This window comes from Alnus glutinosa, chromosome 4 (assembly GCF_958979055.1).
Source record: "Alnus glutinosa chromosome 4, dhAlnGlut1.1, whole genome shotgun sequence".
In the NCBI taxonomy this organism is placed as follows: Eukaryota; Viridiplantae; Streptophyta; class Magnoliopsida; order Fagales; family Betulaceae; genus Alnus; species Alnus glutinosa.
Window position 1 is genome coordinate 18,463,680 of NC_084889.1, and position 21,795 is coordinate 18,485,474.

At 38.5% G+C, this 21,795-nt stretch overlaps 1 protein-coding gene and 1 long non-coding RNA gene across 4 annotated transcripts; both read left to right on the forward strand.

The window, feature by feature from the left end:
• Positions 1-2,508: 2,508 nt before the first annotated feature.
• LOC133865910 (inorganic pyrophosphatase TTM1) lies at positions 2,509-12,666 on the forward strand. 3 transcript variants are annotated; one of them, XM_062302428.1, is made up of 13 exons: positions 2,509-2,664; positions 4,197-4,365; positions 4,441-4,563; positions 6,759-6,873; positions 7,231-7,426; positions 7,534-7,647; positions 7,763-7,936; positions 8,978-9,172; positions 9,743-9,865; positions 9,933-10,045; positions 10,336-10,459; positions 10,848-11,120; positions 12,212-12,666. In XM_062302428.1, exons 2-13 carry the CDS (start codon positions 4,224-4,226, stop codon positions 12,428-12,430), a joined length of 1,911 nt encoding a protein of 636 aa, XP_062158412.1. In that variant the 5' UTR covers positions 2,509-2,664; positions 4,197-4,223; the 3' UTR covers positions 12,431-12,666. The 3 variants fall into 3 exon arrangements, with proteins under 3 accessions (XP_062158412.1, XP_062158411.1, XP_062158413.1); XM_062302427.1 differs by having other exon boundaries at positions 4,197-4,563; XM_062302429.1 differs by lacking the exons at positions 2,509-2,664; positions 4,197-4,365 and having other exon boundaries at positions 6,759-6,862.
• A 306-nt stretch (positions 12,667-12,972) lies between these two features.
• Positions 12,973-21,325, forward strand: LOC133865912 (uncharacterized). The gene is made up of 3 exons (XR_009899833.1): positions 12,973-13,222; positions 13,490-13,599; positions 20,239-21,325. It is a non-coding gene; the product is annotated as an uncharacterized LOC133865912 (long non-coding RNA).
• The last annotated feature ends 470 nt before the right edge of the window (positions 21,326-21,795 follow it).

Genomic DNA, 21,795 nt, shown 5'->3' on the forward strand with positions numbered 1-21,795 from the left:
ACTTTACGATCTTTATTTTTTGCCCCCTCAGTTTTACTTTTTATCAAATTTGGTACATGTGGTATATGAAAAGACGAAAATGGTACATCCGTCTAATTTTTCGTTTAAAACTAACGTCCAGTCACGTCATCCTACAGGTGTCAGTGTGCATGCGCGACACCTGTCCCCGTGATACACTTCAGCGCTGACGTGGCTATCATTTTTCTTTATAATTATTTTAATGATTTCTTTTATATATATATATAAAAGAAAATTCTGGGTGGCTTAGCCACCCCCATTTGGCTTGGGGGTGGCCGAGCCACCCCCATTAGGCCTGGGGGTGGTTCGGCCACCGCCTAGGCCAAATGGGGGTGGCCAGCCACCCCATGTGACCCAAAGGGGTGACTTGGCCACCTCAACAAATTTTTTTTTTTTAATTTTTTAAAAAATCTTTAAAATATAGTACAATATATATATATATATATATATAATACAAAATATATTGATTTTATTTTATTTTATTTTTTGACATTTCCACACAAGACGAGGAGGGGAGATTCAAACTAGTAACTTCCATTTCATGAGGCGTGGTTTCTAACCGATTGAGCTACCCCTTTGGGACAAAAATATATTAATTGTGTACAAAGTACCATGTGTGATATTTTTATAAAACCAAGGTACCATTTCTAATAATTATTTAAACCACAGGGGGCACATCATGAAATCTATAAAACCATAGGGGTATACATTGGGAAACAAATTGTGTTTAAGTAACAAACATTTGGTCATTTTTTGGGTTATATCAATTGGCCACGCAGATTATTTTGTATTTTCAATTGTTACATAGGACTGATAGCATTTTTTTATTTTTTTTTTAATTTATTTTTTTTTATGAAGGGTTTAATTCTTGTCAACATATTATTTTGATACACGACAGGCATATAGGTTACTTTTGGTTCAAAGCAGGCATACCAAATATACCAAATATTGTTTGTGTACAAAGTACCATTTGTGATATAATTACAAAAACAAAGTATTATTTTCGGTACTTATTAAAACCACATGGGTCACATCGTGAAATTTATAAAACTACAGGGGTATCTATTGGAAAAAAAAAATTGTGGTTCTTAATTTTAAGGCTTTTTTTTTTAAAATAATAAATAAATAGGGGTGGCTGAGAGCCACCCCCATTTGGCTTGGAGGTGGCTCGACCACCCCCATTAGGCCTGGGGGTGGCCGATTGGCAGGTTTGGGGGTGGGCAAACCACCCCCGTGGCCAATGGGGGTGGCCGAGCCACCCCCATAATTTTTTTTTTATTATTTTTTAAAAAGCCTTAAAATTAAGAACCACAATTTTTTTTTTCCAATAGATACCCCTATAGTTTTATAAATTTCACGATGTGCCCCATGTGGTTTTAATAAGTACATAAAATAATATTTTGTTTTTATAATTATATCACAGATGGTACTTTGTACACAAACAATATTTAGTATATTTGGTATGCTTGTTTTGAACCAAAAGTAACCTATATACCTGTCGTGTATCAAAATAATATGTTGACAAGAATTGAACCCTTCATAAAAAAAAAAAAAAAAAAAAAATGCTATCAGTCTTGTGTAACAATTGGAAACACAAAATAATCTGCGTGGCCAATTGATATAACCCAAAAAATGACCAAATGTTTGTTACTTAAACACAATTTTTTTTCCCAATGTATACCCCTGTGGTTTTATAGATTTCATGATGTGCCCGCTGTGGTTTAAATAATTACCAGAAATGGTACCTTGATTTTATAAATATATCACACATGGTACTTTGTACACAATTAATATATTTATGTCTCCAAGGGGTAGTTCAATCGGTTAGAGACTACGCCACATGAAATGGAGGTTACTAGTTTGAATTCCCCCTCCTTCTCTTGTACGGATATGTCAAAAAATAAAATAAAATAAAATCAATATATTTTGTACCATATATATATATATATATATATATATATATATATATATATTATTTTAAAGATTTTTTTTTTTTAAAAAAAATTGTTGGGGTGGCCGGCCACCCCCAAAAATGGGCTTGGGGGTGGCTCTAGAATTTTTTTTATTTATATATATAAAAGAAATCATTAAAATAATAATAAAGAAAAATGATAGCCACGTGAGCGCTGAAGTGTATCATGGGAACAGGCGTCGCGCATACACGCCGACACTTGTAGGATTACGTGGCTGGACGTTAGTTTTGGACGGAAAATTAGACGGAGGTACCATTTTCGTCTTTTCATATATCACAGGTACCAAATTTGATAAAAATAAAACTGAGGGGACAAAAAATAAAAGTCATAAAGCACATGGGTGTATAGACTATTTAACCCACAAATTAATTCATTAATCCCTTTTTTTTTTTTTTATTCAAAGAAATTCATTAATCTGTGTGACACTTGTCATGGCTTTACAGAGACAGGTGTTCCGATGTTCCGTACTTCCATGACTGCAGCCTCTTTGTCCTATTACTGGCAGCCAATTTGGAACCATATATCTCAGACGTACGCTTTTGTTTGGACCTATGAAATCCCGCGACGTGGCAGCCTTCTCTGTCTCTCCCCTTATCTCTCTCCATTTGCACAGGAATCACAATAATCCCTTCCAAAGACTCAAGAGGACAGGCTGAGATTTTTACTTCAAAAGGTTTCTATGCTTTATAGTAATTATACTTCTTTGTTAAATCCTGGCTCATTTTTTTTTTTTTTTGGCTCATTTATGGATTCTTGCTCTGAGCAAGCCTAGTGTCAATTTTATTGATGTTAAATTGGCTTATTTGGCTACAGTTTCATCAATTCGAAAGAATATGTTGTTTAACAATTTTTTGACAGTGCTTCATGTGAATTTTCTTTTATCATATATTTTCGGCCTCTTTTTATTTCACGTCACTCAGTTCAAGTGTCAATTTATGGGCAACTTTTTTTTTTCCTTTCTAAATATTGTCTTTAAGAAATATTTTTGGTTGATATGGTTGCCTGTAAGCTAAGCTAACTCTGGAATCTCTTCATGTGAATGTTGAAATGCATTCTTTGGATCTCTCTTCTGCTTTGACACGAATCATGACAATGTGAGAAATGCCATAGATATTTGATTGGTTTTAGCTATACTTAGAGAATTTATGTTATCCAAGTGCTACTAAATAATATTGAGAACTTTGTTGGATCAAGCATTGGTACTTTTATGGATCATTTGAGAAATATTAGCGTTGTCTGTTTTAGCTTTAAAACTGCAAGATACTAACATCTATGCCACTTTGAGCATACTACGATAGGTTTTGGTTTACTTCATTAGTTACATGGTACCTGCTGATACTGCCATTACATGATTCAATTTCATTTTATTAATTGAAGATTGCTGATAGAATTGTATCTTTTGGTTAAACAAGTTTTCTTTGTTTGTTTAAAACCTTTTAATCTTTTCGCTCTTCTTAATTTATGTGTTTCCTTGAATCATGTTTGCCGAATTTCTATGCTGCATTTAGTACCCCAACTTTCTCTCAATGTAATTTGTGTCAGCTTCTTGATTCACCGAGCACAAAAAGACGAGCAAAAAAAAAAAAAAAAAAAAGAAGAGAAAAACTTATTGATTATACTTTTTAAAAGTGAGTGATTATATAACTGGCAACATGTCTAGCAACCTGAGTGGTATATTTTCTACTTTACAGATGAGGGCTGTAATCAAATCAGTGATGGGTTGGACTCTCCTTTACCTGTATTAGTAATCTTTGGTTGCTTTTCATGCAAAAGTTTGATTAATTTGGGAAGAAGGTTTACTGAAAGGGCAAAGATTAAAAAATTCATTGAATTCACAATTGTCATAATGGTATTTTATTGATTTAGATTTGAAGCTGTTAATCTAGTATTGAAAGATGCATAGCCCAATCCTAACCCACTAGGCCTGGAAGAACTTTGATTTATTGATGAAAGAAGCAGGAAGTTGGTTCCAATAGTTATTCACGCTAGTCTATATTGAATGCTTCATACTTCCTCTATATGCATATACTGATAAGTATGCATGTCGATGTCCAATTATGGACTTCTGTATCTTAGCCATATATAATATTTTATTGTAGTTTTGACTTACGCAATTTCAATTACCGTTTGATTTGCATATATTTAAACACATTTCTATTTTAGCTGTTTTGTTATATATGCTTCTTATTTTCTCTCTTTTTGCAGCTTGGAAAATATACATTAAGCTTTTAGATGGCTCAAGATCCTTCTTCTGGTGCCGAATCACCTCGGCGGCGTTCTGGTCTCTTGCGGGACCAGGTCCAACTGGTTAGAAAAAAGGGCTCTGACCGCTACGAAATTGTCCCAATCCAAGATCCACTGTCATTTGAGAAAGGTTTCTTTATTGTAATTCGTGCATGCCAGCTGCTGGCTCAAAAGAATGATGGGATAATATTAGTAGGAGTTGCAGGTCCTTCTGGTGCTGGGAAGACTGTGTTCACTGAGAAGGTGCTCAGCTTTATGCCGAGCATTGCTGTTATAACAATGGACAACTACAATGACTCTAGTCGAATTATTGATGGGAACTTTGATGGTAAAGTTGAATTTCTTCCCCTATTTTTTTCCCTTATATGTTTTATGTCAAAGTTATCAGGCATCTGCGTATTTGATGCAGACTATGCTCTTGAGAATGCTTTTAAACATTAATTACTTTTTTGTTTCTCAAGCAATTGCATTTTAATTCCATCAGATTCCCTGGGAGAAGATGAGTGAGTGAGTGCAAATCAATAACATGCTTTATTGTTTTTCCATCTGGTTGAGAAGCCCCCTAATGACTGGTAGAGTTGACAGTTAGGACTTCATAAGTTAGTGAACAATGTCAAAGAATACAGGTATACGACATATAAATTGAATATTTCCAGGATATCTCCAAGCTTCCCGTGGCTATTCAGATTACTATCAGCCTAAGTAGTTACGTCTATTCATGATTTGCATGGTTGATCTTAAATACATTTTCATCACTCTTCTTTCCCACTATCCTGAGTGGCTTAGATATCTCTAAATATTAGTTGTTCCTAGTCTCCTGGACATCAAAGGTGCATATCTTTAGTTTGATTTGTACCCACAGCTCACACTGACAAAACTTATGGAAAGGTGACTTCCACTCTCATTTACCTGGATTTGTGACCATCACTAGGGTTGAGCACCAACCCCTTCAGGTAGGTTTTGAAACATCCAAACTGATGGGTGTCAGCCACCAGAAACTTCCCCTCAAATGTACAGGTTGGTGCATGGTTGCTGAACCACACCGACATTGAGAGCAGGCAGTTGGTTTTGGGCTGTTTGGTCTGAACACCTTACCTGCACAGTCACATTTCACCAAATACCTTACCTGCAATTCGCCAAACCCATCTACACTCAAATCCTGCATAGCCACATTTTACTGAACCCATCATTTATACTTCACCACTTAAACTTCTATCTCCAACGCCGAGAACCAACACAAACACCGAGGTTGCCAATGCCACCCCAAAAATTACCCTCTTCAAATCACAGATCTGAAAAATCTGTTTCTAAGTCCTTCATTTCATCTTAAAATTAGGGGGTTGACAATTTTTACATGACTCGTGAATTCGATACGTATCCAACACGAAATTAGCCGGTTAGGGTTGAGGATTTAACCTGTTTAATTAAATGGGTCGGGTTATGGTTGAACTATATAGTCTTATAGCCATGCTTCAACACGACCGGAATCCAACACGCGACATTAGAGCTGACAATTTTTAACACGACTTACGAACCTACCACGAAAATAGCAGGTTAAGGTGGAGGGTCTGACCCATTTAATTAAATGGGTTGGGTTAGGATTAATCTATATAATCTTGTACCCATGTCTCGACATGACCTGCACCCAACACACGAACATGGTTGATACTCCTACTCAAAACTAGCACAAGTAAAAAATAAATAAAGAAATAAAGAAAATTGAGATGAAGTTGTACATAGAGGAAATCTGGTGGCTGGGGTGTAAGAGGCGCCAATATGGATGCTTGAGTCTTGGCTTGTGAAGGCAGAGAGAAGTATGAGGAAAAGAGATCATGAAGGCCTTATTTTTATTCAACGAGAGACGAGAGGGGCAAAGAGGCAAGAGGTAATGATGAGAGAAGGGAGGTAATGTCAGGTTCACCTACACTCTGAGAAAGGAAATCCTGAGGAAAATGTAACTCCTTGAAGAAAAAGAAAAAGAAAAAGAAGGCATATATGTATGTATCCTATGAATAGGTAATGTTATGTTCACCTACATCCAAACCAACGATTGTTGGGTTGGTCGTCTGTAACCCTAAATCATAAATGAGTTGTTTCAATCGTTAGATACCTACTGATGTTAGTCAGTCAGGTTAGGACAATCGGTTTGATCAGGTTTCAACATCCGAGAGCACCCTAGCCCTATCATCTACTTTCATTTTTGCCAACTATATGGTAAATGGATGGATTTTATTTCATTCTCTCATTATACCAAAGGACAAGTTAAGATTCATTCGAGATGAAATATGCTTCTTAAATACTTTCAATGAAATATATTGCAGACCATGGGAGAGATGATTTTTATCATATTATTAAATGTTGCAAATGTCTTTCACTTTCCCTTATTGTAGTTCTCTTGAATGTATAACTTTGTTTTGCTTCTTGGGATTCATCCAGTGATTGTTATTTGTATATCATTAAAGATAATGAACAAGGTGGGAGAAGAATGTGTGGTAGAGCGCTAACGGTTATGTTTTGTGACAGACCCGCGCTTGACAGATTATGACACATTGCTCGAGAACATACACAATTTAAAAGCAGGGAAGCCTGCTCAGGTCCCAATATATGATTTCAAGGCTAGCTCTCGTGTAGGTTACAGGTTGTATTCTCTCCAGTCTCGTTTTCCTAAAACTCTTGACTAGGAACTATGCCATCTTCCCTTATTTTGCCTGCATATAGAGGAAAATGTGAAAAAGAAAGAAAATAGCAACTTAGAATGTCTTTGTTGTTGTCGTAGTTGATTAAGATACATGACCTTCTATGCATGAGATGCTGCTATTTCAGAAAATCTTCCATGTTATTTAGGGTTTTGCTTCTTTGATCATTTATGCATAGCCTCGTATAATTTTTGCTTTGCTCATCACATCTCTGTGTCCAGCACTCCGCATTCATAATGACTCGATCAATCTATGACTCATTTCCCATTCCTTAATCATACTGATGCTTCTTCTTATAGGACAGCTGAAGTCCCTACCTCCCGCATTGTAATTGTTGAAGGCATCTATGCCCTAAGTGAAAGATTGCGGCCTTTGCTAGATCTTCGTGTCTCTGTCACTGGTGGAGTTCATTTTGATCTTGTCAAACGGGTCTTGCGGGACATTCAACGTGCTAGCCAAGAGCCTGAAGAAATAATTCATCAAATCTCTGAAACGGTCTTCTCACTAATCTCATGTTGAATATTTTAACTAAGGACTTTGACTAATCTGCCTTAGTAAGTTTATAGCATCTACGGTAGTTCTTTTCAATATGTTTTTTACAGGTATATCCTATGTACAAAGCTTTTATTGAGCCGGATCTCCAAACAGCACATATAAAAATCATCAACAAGTTTAATCCTTTCTCTGGATTTCAGAACCCCACTTATATACTAAAGGTGAACCTTTAGTTTATGCATTTAACCTGAAGTTTTTATGATTCTTCTGTTATAAGTGCCTCATGATTCTGTTTGCTTCATCTAACTCTTACGCTATGTGATTCTATTATTGTAGTCAACAAGGGCAGTGACAGTGGATCAAATCAAGGCTGTTGTTTTTGAAGAACTTAAGGAAACTATGGAGGAAACATATGACATATATCTTCTACCACCAGGGGAAGATCCTGAAGCATGTCAATCATATCTAAGGATGAGGAACAGGGATGGAAAGTACAATCTCATGTTCGAGGTTAGGCAATAGTATTGTAAACTCAATGTGACGTTCCACATCGCTTGGTTATGGGAATGTGGATGTGCTTATATGTAAAATTCGCACCCTCCTTGATACCGCGCGTTTGAAAACTGTGATGACTATAAACCTATCAGAACTCCGCAGTTAAGCATGCCTATGTGAGAGTAGTACCAGGATGGGTGACCTCCTGAAAATTCTAGTTTGGAGGAGCCAAAAGCGAACAATATTGTGTCGTTGGGGGTGTGTCGTTACAAATAGTATCAGTCATTGCTCAGCCTGAGATGGATGAAGCGTGCACAAGCCCATGGGAGTCACCAGTGGGCACTCGCTGGGATGCCAAGAATAGGGTGATCTCATGAGGGTCGCGAGTGGGGACACTGTCTCAAGAGTGGGTGATTGTGGCGTCCCACATCGTCTGTGTATGGGAATAAAGATGTGCTTATATGTATAATCGCACATTTCTTGACATAACATGTTCTAAAGCTGTGATGACCATAAACTAATCAAAATCCCGCAGTTAAGCATGCTTATATGAGGCTACTACCAGAATGGGTGACCTCATGAGAAGTGAATTTGTGTTTTGCTTATATGCCGGATTAAACTATAGTTGGATAATAAGCTTGTAACTCTTAAGGAATTCCTGGATTGGTAGATATTTTGCAATAGCAAACAGTAACCTTTAATTAGATATTCTGCAAACCTTTTGGACCTATTTTTGGAAGGACCTATGCAGAAAAAATGAAAACAAGACATCTTGATGCCAAAGTTTAATATTGCAGCTCAAGAGTTAGATATAGGGCACTTTCGTATGATAATCAAATTTTTATGCATGGCATTGTATGTTGTAATGAAACTAGGAATCTGTAATATTAGGGAACATGGGCAGTCAAATAGCATAAAAGTGATTGTTTCCTTCAGTGGCAGTTGGGTTTTTTGATATGTTCTTCCTTCATGATTGAGATTTCTTGATTGACCTTTGAGGACTGTAAATTGTAGGAAAATGTAGGTTTTCTGAATTTTTCTGCCTCTTGTTTACAGGAATGGGTTACAGATAGTCCATTTATTATATCACCTAGAATCACTTTTGAAGTCAGTGTGCGCCTTCTGGGAGGGCTCATGGCCTTGGGTTACACAATTGCGACCATCTTGAAACGTTGCAGCCATGTCTTCTCTGATGACAAGGTGTACGTGAAAATTGACTGGTTAGAACAACTTAATCGCAAATATGTTCAGGTATCTACCGATTACTTCATCTGTTTGTTCAAATTGATTTGGGGTCTATTACACTAATTCCATTCTTTATTAATGTTGAGTCCTTTTGTTTTGTTCCCGAGGATCATGCAATGATTAGTCTGATTTTTTTTTCCTTTATATATATATATTTTTTTTGTGTGTTAGTAAAAATAATTGCATGCCTTTGACCATTACAACAGTATCCCATGCTTTGGATGATAGTGTATCACGTACATGTACATAGTTGTTAGCTCATGACTTGTGGCTGACTTAGTGCTTAACTAATCCAAGTTCTAAGTCCTTGTGTTTCACACGTACACACAGGTGCTACCTCACATTCACACGATCAAATATTTCTTTGACTAGTACTGGGAGGGTCTACTTTACCCGGCAGTATTGAAGATCTCTGGTGTAACAGTTGGACAGTTGAAGCCCATTGGTTTAGTAGCATATAGAATGGGATAATTTTTTGCGAAGCTGTAAATTTTTCTATATGAACTGTCACTGTTGGTTAATTAGGTGAATTTTCAAAGCTTAACACTAATTAATTTCACTTTTTTTGGTATAAAGGTGCAGGGAAAAGATCGATTATATGTTAAATATGTTGCAGAGCAGCTGGGTTTGGATGGTTCATATGTTCCTCGAACTTACATAGAACAAATTCAGCTGGAGAAGCTTGTTAATGATGTTATGGTATGACTCTTCCTGCTGAGCATGCATATACCTACTTGTGCATAGTCCTGATCTGATCAATTTACAGGCTTTGCCAGATGATTTGAAGACAAAGCTCAGTATAGACGATGATTTGGTTTCAAGCCCTAAAGAAGCCCTTTCTCGAGCATCTGCAGATAGGAGAATGAAGTATCTCAACCGGTACTGTCTATTTCTAGCAACAGTTTTATACCTCTTTATCTGAAATAGGATGATACTAAAAAATTGAATTAAAAAAAAAAAAAGAAAGAAAGAAAGAAAGAAAGAAAGAAAGTATCATGCTTTTAGAAGCTCACATGTTTTCCCCAAAATGGTTCTATTTATATATATATATATATATTTTTATCAATTTAGTAGTTGAAAAAAAAGAAAAAAAACTCAAAACTATTTCAAGTTCATGGAAAATTAGGACTGGCGAGTTCTCTCACAATATTCTGTTACATATTGGGCAGAGGTATATCACTCTCATTCTCAAATCAAAAGGACAAGAACCTATCAAAGCTCACAAAGCTTGCTGTTAACAATCGAAGGTTTGATGGGAGAACCCCAGAATCACCTGCAGCACTTGCAAACCAAGTGAGTTTGTTTCACCTTTCGAAATTTCCATTGCTATTATTTCGGTCTTTTACTAAACCACTTTGTGGGAACCCTCCACTCTGTCTGGTTGTGGAATCTTATCATTTTATTGTTTGGTTAGCAAGAAACTAAAATAGAAGGAAGTAGGGACAAGTTTATATTCAATTTCCCTATATATAAATGGTTTTTTTTGGTAGTATAGAGGAGGTGCAATGCATGCTTTCACCGTACACCCACATAATTGGTGAAAATATATAATTTTTGGCCCTCTAAATTGGTTTCTGTTTCTTTCATTGCTCTTTCCCAGTTCTGTTCTTTTTACAGCCGCCATGGCATCTATGTGTGGCATTAGTTTTCATCCATTAATTTGTTTTTGGAGTTCCTTTAGGGAGTTATTACTCAACTCTCAGAACAAATTTCCACGCTGAATGAGAGGATGGACGAGTTTACATCTCGTATTGAAGAGCTGAATTCAAAGATCTCTGTTAGGAGAGTTTCAGCTAGTCAACAAAACTTGGCTCTGCAGCCTGAAGCATGCAATGGCTCTGGACCCACTTCTCTTTTTGCGACTGGCTTGGGGAATGGTTCATTGACTGGACCATTACTGCCCCATTCTTCATCTTCTTCCCAATTGGCTAGGGAGTCCCCTTTAACGGAAGAGGTATTCTAATGAATCTCATCTCTGTTTCCAAAAGAAGGAAAGGATATATATGACTAGTGTTATATAGTTAGTATATATCAAGTTTCTTTTTTTAGTTTTTTAGCTGCCTAGTATTAAAATGTATTAGCTAAGTTGCAAACAAACCTTTCAAAAAAAGAAAGAGAATATGCTATCAATAAAAAATCATATAATACTGAATATAGCACAATAACTTTAAAGCACCTTAGTGGCTATTTTAACTGAAAATGTTGTAATTCCTGTTTTTATAGATACATTCTTTTCTTTTATTTTAAAAATAATAATAAAAATAATAAAAATAGAGAAATAAAAAGTTTGTACTGGGTTTAGATGATAAGATTTTGAGGGAGATGAACGTAACAAGGACAGACTTTCCAGATAATGGAGCGGTAATGAACATTACTCTCTAAGGGAAAAATTTAAAACTATCCCTTTTGGATAACATTTATGATATTGAATTTAAATTTGCTAATAGTAGGCGAAATAACCTTTTGGGTCAAATTATTATTGATTCCTTGTATGCATATATATACTTCTTTTGGAGCATTACTCAGTAAGAATAACATGTAAACTATTCTCTTTACTGTGGAAGAATGCATATGACATTGATTTTTGTTTTTATACCAATAGAAGGTGAAGCAGCCTTTTTGGATGAAATTTTTATTGGTGCATTGTCTTCATTTACATACAAACAGAAGCATAAGATTAGAATAGCATTTGCAAACTTTAGCAGTCCTGTGTTGTTAAACTAGCACATTTGAGGTGGTTTTTTGTGCTCGACTTTTCGAAGAAAATTGATAGAGAACAATAGCCAACATCTATTAATGACTTATTTATCAGAGGAATTGATTCATGATCTAGGAAATTGGTTTTCTTCTTCTTCTTCTTCTCTTCATTCTTGGACAATTAGGAGTGCTCGTCAATATAAATTGTTCTTTATCCTTTCTGCTTAAAATATAACTAAACTGAGTCGGATCTATCCATTGCATCAAATCTCCTTGCTGTGTCCAGAAATAGTTTATAACTTTCTGTTTTAACACTAATTCTGATTATTGGAAGTGTTTGGTGAACAGATACTTGTTATTGCCCGGGGACAACGTCAAATCATGCACCAATTAGACAATCTAAGCAATCTTCTGCATGAGTACTGGGGAGAAAGATCACGTCATGGAAGAATAGATGAGACAAAAAGATTGATTGATGTTGATTCCATGGGCATCCCTCTTATTCTAACGTTGGCAATTGCTGGTTTAGGTGTCTTCCTATTCAAGGGTTTTACATCCCACAAGTAATTTTCCTGCGTTTTTTCAGCATATAATAATAAATATTTCATCCATGGTTCGAGACTTGTAGTGAGCCTTATTCTAGGGTGGTCCTGTAGTATTAAAAATGTTGAAAATATTCAAGTCTTTTTAAATAGGGGTACTGTTAATCTTTTCAGTTGTATACATACACTACTGATTGCTGTATACATACAGTGACGCTACTGCAAGTGTTGTAAATATGGTATCTTCTCTAGCTTTTCTAACATGATTGTGAATTATGTTCCATTGAAATTGTTTATTTCCATAATGTAAAACATGGAGCCTGTTTGGTTGCCGTTTTGGAAACAGATTTTCTGTTTCCAAAAAAGCAAAACCAGTTTTGTTACTGTAGGCTTGCGATTGGCAACTTGTTTTGAAACAAAAAATAGGTGAAAATTGTTTTCACCTAAAACACAAAAGCAGAGAACAGTTAAAACCCTGTTTCGGAAAACAGGTTTCATTGTTTCTATCTTCCCTAATGAAAACACGCAGAGAACAACGATAAAATTGTTTCCCAAATTTTCAAAAATTGTTTTATGTTTAAGTGCACAGTACTCTCACAACAGCAGGTCTGGGGTTCGATTCCTTAGAGATGCATTTCTTTTATTCTCTCTCCTATCCTATTCATTCTCATTTTCTATGGAAGAACGCTCGGTTAACAGCCTTCCCAGGCTACAGGCATCGCTTCCTTCAATTTTACTTCCGATTTCGCATTCAATTATTTTCTATTTTCATTCATTTTCTCAGCGACTCCCATCGCATCCTACTAGATCGAAGAAGGTATTTTTCCTTTATCCTCTTCCTTTTTCCTTTTTTTTTTTTTTTTGTTCTTTTCATGATTTGCTGATGTTAGTGGTCCAGATTTGTGGTGATTTTTGTTGGTTTGTTTCTCTAAATTGTTTGGGTTTGCCGCTGCAGATTAGCGTAGTTGCTGTAAAATTGATTTGAGTTTGTTTTGGTTTCGTTTAAGTTTTGTTAGGAGTAGTTTGTTGGGATTGCATATCAGATTTGAGTCTTTGATATAAATTTGCGGTTTGTTTAAATCAGCAAGAACCCCTGCCCCAGACTACTGTGGTAGCAAAGGTCATATTTGCCGCAGGGAAAATGATTCAGTCCAAAGCAAAGCTCACAGATACACTTCCAGTATTACATTAAAGGTCTGATTCCTTGATCTGTACTAAAAACTGAGGTTTGTGCCTGCTTTGCTGTCATTTTAATGGAATGTCCAAATTCCCCTACACTTTTTTTTTTTTTGATAAATAAATAGATTTATTGAAAGCGTAAGGCGCTCCTTAGTACATTGAAAGTATACAAAAGGAAACACCTAACTAGAAAAAGAAAAACGAACAAGAAAGTCAGAAAAGCTAATCGACATAGGTGACAAAAAGGTCACCGTCCACAGATACAGCGTATGAAAAAACGAAGCTAATATATCCTCCATTGAATTCTCCTGATCTTCGAAACACCTAAGATATCTTTCTTTTCAAACACACCAGAAAATGCAGATAGGCACCATCTTCCAAACCGCAGCACTTCTTGGTCTTCCAGACTTCCACCAACAAGCAAATAAATCGATAACTCTTTTAGGCATAACCCAAGACATACCGAACCGAGTAAAAAAGTGAGTCCACAGAGTGAAAGCCACATCACAGATAAGAAGAAGGTGATCCACAGTTTCCCCATCTCTCTTACACAAGCAGCACCTATCCACAATGATGATACTCCTCTTCCTGAGATTATCCACCGTAAGTATCTTGCCAAGGGCTGCCGACCACGAAAAGAAAGCCGCCCTCGAGGGAGCCTAAGTTCGCCACACACTCTTCCAAGGAAAGCAACTACCTTCAGAGCCATTCAAGGAGTTGAAGTAGGTCTTGACCATGAACACACATTTCTTGGAAGGAACCCACCAAAGCCTATCTGCACTATCTCTATTCACTGTGGCTGAATGAAGCACCTGAAAAAAAGAGGCAAAGACACCCACTTCCCAATCATGCGCCTTTCTAATAAAGCTCACGTTCCACTGAATAGAACCGCCCAAAATCTCCATATTATCCGCTACGGAGGCATCCTGCACTCAAGCGATACAAAAAAGAACAGGAAAAGCTTCCTTTAAAATCATATCCCCGCACCACAGATCATGCCAAAATTTTGTTCTACCCCCATCCCCCACCTCAAATCTAATAAAACTAGAGAAAGTCTCCCACCCTTTCCTAATATTCTTCCACAAACCCACCCCAAAGGCACCAACAGGCTTACGTGAGCACCACCCACCCTACAAACTGCCATACTTGGAATCCACCGCAACTCTCCACCAAGCATCTCTCTCTATACCAAACCGCCACAACCATTTGCATAACAAAGTGCGGTTGAACTTCAACAGATTCCAAAATCCCAGCCCCCCTTCTGAAATTGGGGTACAAACCTTAGACCAACTCACCAGGTGATATGTAAACTCTTCACCCATCCCACCCCATAGAAAATCTCGTTTCAACTTCTCAATGTGAGAAGCAACACTCCTTGGGATAGGAAACAGAGACAAAAAATAAGTAGGCACATTGGCAAGAGTACTCTTAATAAGAGTGACCTTACCACCCTTGGAAAGGTATAACCTTTTCCAACTAGCCAGTCTATGCTCAATCTTCTCGATAACCCCATTCCAAATAAGAGTGGACTTATAGGAAGCCCCCAAAGGAAGGCCAAGATACTTCGCCGGCAAAGATGCAATCCCACACCCTAGAATGTCGGCTAACCTTGACACTTGATCAACATTTCCCACTGGAATTAAGTTTGACTTAGCCAAATTAACCTTCAAACCTGAAGCATCTTCAAATAGAAGGAAGAGCCCCCGCAAATGACGCAACTGAGAAGAATGAGCACTACAAAAAATTAGAGTATCATCGGCAAAAAGAAGATGCGAAAAAGCGGTATTACCAACTTTGAAATCTTCCAACAAGCCCCCATTAACTGCAGCAGAAATCATACGGCTTAAAGCCTCCATCGCCCCCATTAACTACAGCAGAAATCATACGGTTTAAAGCCTCCATCACAAAAACAAATAAAATGTGTGATAGAGGATCCCCTTGTCTCAAACCTCGGGAGCTACTGAAGAACCCATGAGGAGAGCTGTTGACTAACACCAAAAACCGCACAGAAGTAATACAATGAGCAATCCAGGAACACCATTTCTCCCCAAAACGACATCGTCTCAGCATATACAATAGAAAATCCCAATTTACATGATCATATGCTTTCTCCAAATCCAATTTACACATAACACCTGGCTCTCCCGATCTTAATATACTATCTAGACATTCATTAGCAATAAGGATCGGATCAAGGATCTGCCTCCCTTTGATGAAGGCACTCTGAGATTTGGAAATGACCTTCTCCAACACCGACTTTAATCTGTTAGCTAGAACTTTAGCAATAATCTTGTAAATGCTACCCACAAGACTAATAGGCCGAAAATCTTTTAGGGAAATGGCACCAGGAGCCTTAAGAATAAGCGAAATGAACGAAGCATTCATGCTCTTCTCAAACCAACCTCTGGCATGAAAGTCATGAAAAACCTTCATAATGTCACAGCTCAATACATCCCAACAAGTTTGGAAAAACGCCATAGAGAAACCATCAGGACCTGGTGCCTTGTCACCATTCATAGCTAACACTACCTTCCTCACCTCTTCCTCTTCGAAAGCTCTCTCCAACCATTTGGCTTCAGATTCCAGAATAGAATCAAAGGATAACCCATCCACCTTAGGCCTCCACTGAAACGGCTCAGAGAATAGTTTTTTATAGAACTCGACCACATGCTCACCTATATCAGACTGATTAGAAGAAAGAGTATCTCCAATCAATAAAGAATCTATAGAGTTGTACCTTCTATTAAAGTTGGCTATGGAGTGAAAAAATTTGGAACATTTATCCCCTTCCTTAAGCCACATCACCCTAGATTTCTGCCTCCAACTCACCTCCTCTAAAAGAGAACACCTCTCGATTTCACTGGCAATCTCTGTCTTCTTTAGTATCTCCTCCTCAACTAGAGCCCTGCTACTTTCAATAGCTTCAAGCGCCTGAAGTTCGTCAAACAGCTTCCTCTTTTTTCCCTCTACATTACCAAACACCTCTTCATTCCATTTCTTCAAATCCTGTTTCAAGGCCTTGAGTTTACAAGCTAAGACATAACTTGGAGAACCTTGAAACGAATAAGAATCCCACCAAAGCTTCACCCTCTCCACAAAACCCTCCGCTTTAAGCCACATGTTCTCAAATTTGAAAGGCCTTTTCCCCCTAGAAAAGTTGCCACAATTGAGAAGAATCGGGAAATGATCTGAATAAAGGCGGGGAAGTCTCTTCTGAGAAACCGTAGGGAATCGAGCTTCCCAATTTGGGGAGACTAGAAAACGATCAATCCTAGACCAAACGGAAGGATCAAGCCTGCGCGACCAAGTATAATAGCCTCCAGCGAGAGGAAGATCCATGAGACCTTGATCAAAGACAAAATCAGAGAAATCTCTCATAGCAGACATACTACCCTCTCCCGATCTTTCACTAGGGAACCGAGTTACATTAAAATCACCCGCTATACACCACGACATGCTCTACCAACTGAACACTCCCGCCAGCTCATCCCAAAGTATTCTCCTATCTACATCAGAATTCGGACCATAAACACCTGCAAAGGCCCAGACAAATCGATCCACTACATTTCTAAAGGAAACTGCGAGAGTGTACTCCCCCAAACAAACATCAACCTTCTCCACAACCCTTTTATCCCACATGATCAAGTTACCCCCTGAGGCCCCACATGAATCTAAACAACACCAGTCCACATGATTGCAACTCTATAAGCTTCTCACAATACTTCTCGACATACCATGAACCTTAGTTTCTTGGAAATAATATCCACCTTCCACCTTCCAATCCCTAAGCAAGTTACTGATCCTTAAGCGTTTTCTCCGCTTGTTCAGCCCCCTCACATTCCAGGAAAGAATCCTAGGCTTCATGACATAACTGGATGACCCCTCGCCCTACTTCTCCCGCGTCTAGAGCAAGAGCCTCTAATATCATAGTTAATAGTACACTCCAAATTTTTAACCTCCCTTTTGCCTTTCGATCCTCCGCTTGACAGGGCTCCCAACGCTTCACTACGACGTTCCTCTTCAAGATGCGTCAAAAGAGCTAGCAAAAGAAGCTTCTGATCCTCATGCGATATCCCTACGATGGGATAAATCTGATTGGCACACTGAATGACCCAATCAGAGTATCCTGAAAAATCCCCCGAATTTAGAGAATAGGTGTTGAGAGGAGACACCCTATCTATACCTGCTTCTTCTTCCATTTCAGCTGAATTATCCAAACCTTCTTCTCCAGCCATTGCAGCCGACTCACAAACAACCTTCCCACTTCCTACCTCTTCAATAAGCTGTTCACCCTCTTGAAACACGACCAACTCTGAATCCCTGGAAGGCTGACTAGTGGACTTCTCCACCACAATCCTAGCCTGCAGAGACTGAAGGTGCTGAAAGTGATTCAACTGCAATCCCAACCCAGACCACCCAAAGACAGTAGGATCCACTGAAACGTTCCCTCGCCAAGCAGGGTTCCTCCCACCGACACTTCCTGAGCAAGAACCAAGTAGCCATGGCGCCCGATCACTTACTTCAACCACCGCAAGATGCATATCTGTCTGTACTTGAGATGACACTGCACGCTCGTCAACAATCTGACTCACAGACTGGTTCTGCTCCGGATAGACCTTTGCTGGCGACAAGACTGCCCTCGTATCTCTGGAATCCTCAGCATACTCCAGACCCACCGACGCCGAGCAATCCGACTGACCCACCGAACTAACCTCCGCGCTAAGTCCCCCCGACATCCCCTGCGAGCGCAGCGCGACTTTAGAACCACCAGAATCCGGCGGCACCACTGGGTCACCTGACTGACCCGCGTCCACCCTCACCCACGGCCGGGCCGAACTCGAAGGAACTTGAGAGCTGAGCTGGGCTGGAGATTTGCCCTTAGGATCGGGTTTAACACAAGCCTGCTGACCTGCGCCCAAGCCCAGCTTGGTTTTTTTTTCTATAAATAACCTTGGACTTGGGCTTGGGCTTGTTCCTCCCAATGGGCCTTGAGGGCCCACCCGCCTCTTTACCAGTCCAGCCCGTAGAAGCTTCTGCACTAAAGAGCTGAGAACCCACAGCATTCTGAATCTGGCACGTAGGACTATTTTGACGCAGACTAGGCAACATGACATCATCAGACACTCTGTCCAATAAACCAACCACCCTCTCCAAACAGGCGCCTACTTCTTCTTTTAGTTTTAGTAACGTTCCTTTGAGGCTGAAAAGACCGAAGCTATCACCAAGAAGGAAATTCCTGTCAGACGAACCACACCCCTCCGCAACTGTCTTTTCAGCACAATTTGAAACTACATGCTCCGCCGGAAGTAGGTTCACCGGAGCCGAAGTTACCGTCCTCAGACCGAGAGAATCCTTTGTTGAACCTGAGAACCTCTGTTTGCTCACCGCTGGAAAAAAACCAGTTTTAGTCGAGTGATTTGTGTGCCTCCCCTCCGAACGTCCCTTGACCCACCAAGGCACCCTGGCTACCAGCCCTGAAATGTCACCAAACGGCTATTCCAACGGTGGAGACAACTTTGCCAGCACCTCTGCATAACTTCTCCTATTCTCCTTCCCCACCTGGACTTCAGCTACTGCCACCATAGATCTGGACCCAGCTCTAAAGTACTCTAATGCCAGCCGTAACTCTGAGCCAAAAATCTCCCAGCCTTTACCGGCTCTTCCTTCCGGAACGATAATCGAATCACTTCTCCAATCACCAATAAATTCCTCTACCACCAGATAACCGCCATGCCTGTTAAAGCAACGTTGCGCTAGTATTCTAGGGAACCCAATATGAGACTGGTTCCAGAAGACACGAGAATCTTCCACTCTAACCAGATCCTCAAAAATGCGCACCAACCAAGCTAACTCATCCCTGTTTAAGAGAATAGACCTCTTCTTCCCTTTACAACACTCACGAACACGAACCCCTGATTCGCCTCCCACCACCACCAACTCAAACTCCTTAGATTCGACCGACCAACTACTTGAAAAACCCATTGGCAATGAATATATCCAAACAAAGTGCAGAGGTGCGCAACCTAAACACACAGAAATTATACAAGAGAACTCCTAACCCATAGAAACTATTGCTCCATATAGTTACAAAACGCTAATTCTTGTTTTCTTCAAATGCAATTATCTTTCCTCAACTTGTTTTTAGAGAGAATAAACGCCTGGTTAATAATTGATGATTGATTGATAAATATTAAAGTGCTTATTCACCTTGTGTGCCCTGCATAATACGAATCCCATAGATGTTTGCTGAATGTTTTTAGAGAGACTGACGGATTTGTTTGTGTATTGTGGTATGCTACTTTTTGTTGTTTGTTATTGAAATATGGAATGGTGGAAGGAATGAGCCATAATCAATACGAGGCTGTTGTATCTCTTTCTCATTTCTAGGCATCTCATGTGTGCAAATATCTGAATGTTATCCGAGGTTTTGATATATTCTTTGTATATATAACACTAGGCTCTTTTCCATGGATTTGGCGTGGTGCATTTGATTGACACCCATATAATCCCAGCCCATGTTACTGTTGTCATTCTTGTTACGAAAATCATTTTGAGCTAGTGTCTTTCATCTATTTATCAAATAAGAAGAAGTAGCATGTGAGATGGATATAACATAGAATCTCTATACTAATTTATTAAATATATGGTTTGTAGGTGAAGACGATGATGAGCCCCACTTCCGTGAAATGTTTTGACATGATAGTGATTATCATCTACTACAAGTTGAGGGAGCCTCAGTGCACATTCATATTAACTGGAGCAGCCTATATCAATGAACAATGGGAAGGCAACCCAATATATTATGGACCGAAAGGGGGATTTGGCAGAGGTACGAGTGCATCAAACGTGATTGTGATTACGTAAGAAGCTTATTAAGTCACTCGGGAGTTGGATCATAGAATGATGAGATGAAAACAGTTAAGGCATCAAAAGAGATGTGGAATAGAGTTTATGCGGAGTATGGGAGATATGTAAGGTATAAAAATCGGACATTATCTACTTATGATTGTTTGAAAGACCTCATTTGGCGGGATGATGATCAGGTTTAAGAGAAGGCTGAAAGTGTAGGTTTAGGACATCTAGTTAGGCGGGCAAAATGGGTTGGCATGCTGGGTTCAGGTTGACCTGCTTAGCTTGCCAACCCGTTAGGGTCAACCTGAATCTGATACATTTAGTTAAATAGGTCAAACGATTAAACCCAAACACGACATACTAATTTATCGGGTAACCCAACTTGACTTGTTTAAATAAAACCCATAAACAAAGAGAGACTGAGGAAACCTAGAAAAGATTCGTGATTTGGAACGTTGAAGACAACAAAGGCTGCTTGCTATCGGTGTTTCTTGTCAAGGATGACATGAACGAGGTCGCCGCAGAGGAATTCGAGAAATTAATTGTATTTGAAGAGTTCTTCCTCTCAATGACACCATTCTTGGGCACGCCGTATTGGTATTGATTGGTGTTGTGGTGGTGAGAAAGAGGTCGCATCTGTTGGATTGGAGATGACGGACTTCTGTTTGAGGGTTAGGCCTTTTAGTTTATTTTAGTTTATTTTTTAATTTAATTTTAGTTGTTTTTAACCAGTTGACCCATTTGACGCGTTTATTAAATGGGTCATAAACATGTTGACCTAAACTTAAAACCCTATAACTTTGTGTCGTGTTCGTATCGAATTCGCGAGTCGTGTAAAAAATTGTCAGCCCTACATTTAATAGAAGTAATGCTCTCATATTTTGTACTACTATATGGTAAACATGGAGACTATTGCGATATGTCGTGGTTTTTATTGTGTAATGTGTTTAGACTATGATGTTTGTCCCTGATTGTATTGTTTTATTGTTGTGGGTTTAATGCCATGTTTACATTTTGTATGTCTCTCAATAGGTGCTAAAAATAAAAAAAAAAAAAAAATATGAAAACAAAACAATATTAAAAATGACAAATAGATTTTTTGTTTTCTTCTTCCAGTGGAAACTATTTGAAAGACAATTGTTCAAACACTTTAACCCTTTTTTTTTCTTTTCAAAAACTGTTTGCTAGAAAGTGCAAAAATAGTTTGGGTGCGATTTTAAAACAAATCGTAGATCATGAATCATTTAGAATTTAAAAAAGTTGCTATTAACAACGCATTTTTAAATTACAGGCAAATTGGTCTATTTTGTGGCTAAACTACAATTTAAAAAAACCTCTTAATAGCGTGATTAAAAATCA

Coding starts and splice junctions, on each gene's coding strand:
- LOC133865910 (XM_062302427.1), top strand. CDS start 4,224: ATGGCTCAAGATCCTTCTTCTGGTGCCGAATCACCTCGGCGGCGTTCT. Junction 9,173..9,742: donor TTAATCGCAAATATGTTCAG/GTATCTACCGAT, acceptor TTTGGTATAAAG/GTGCAGGGAAAAGATCGATT. Junction 9,866..9,932: donor AGCTTGTTAATGATGTTATG/GTATGACTCTTC, acceptor ATCAATTTACAG/GCTTTGCCAGATGATTTGAA.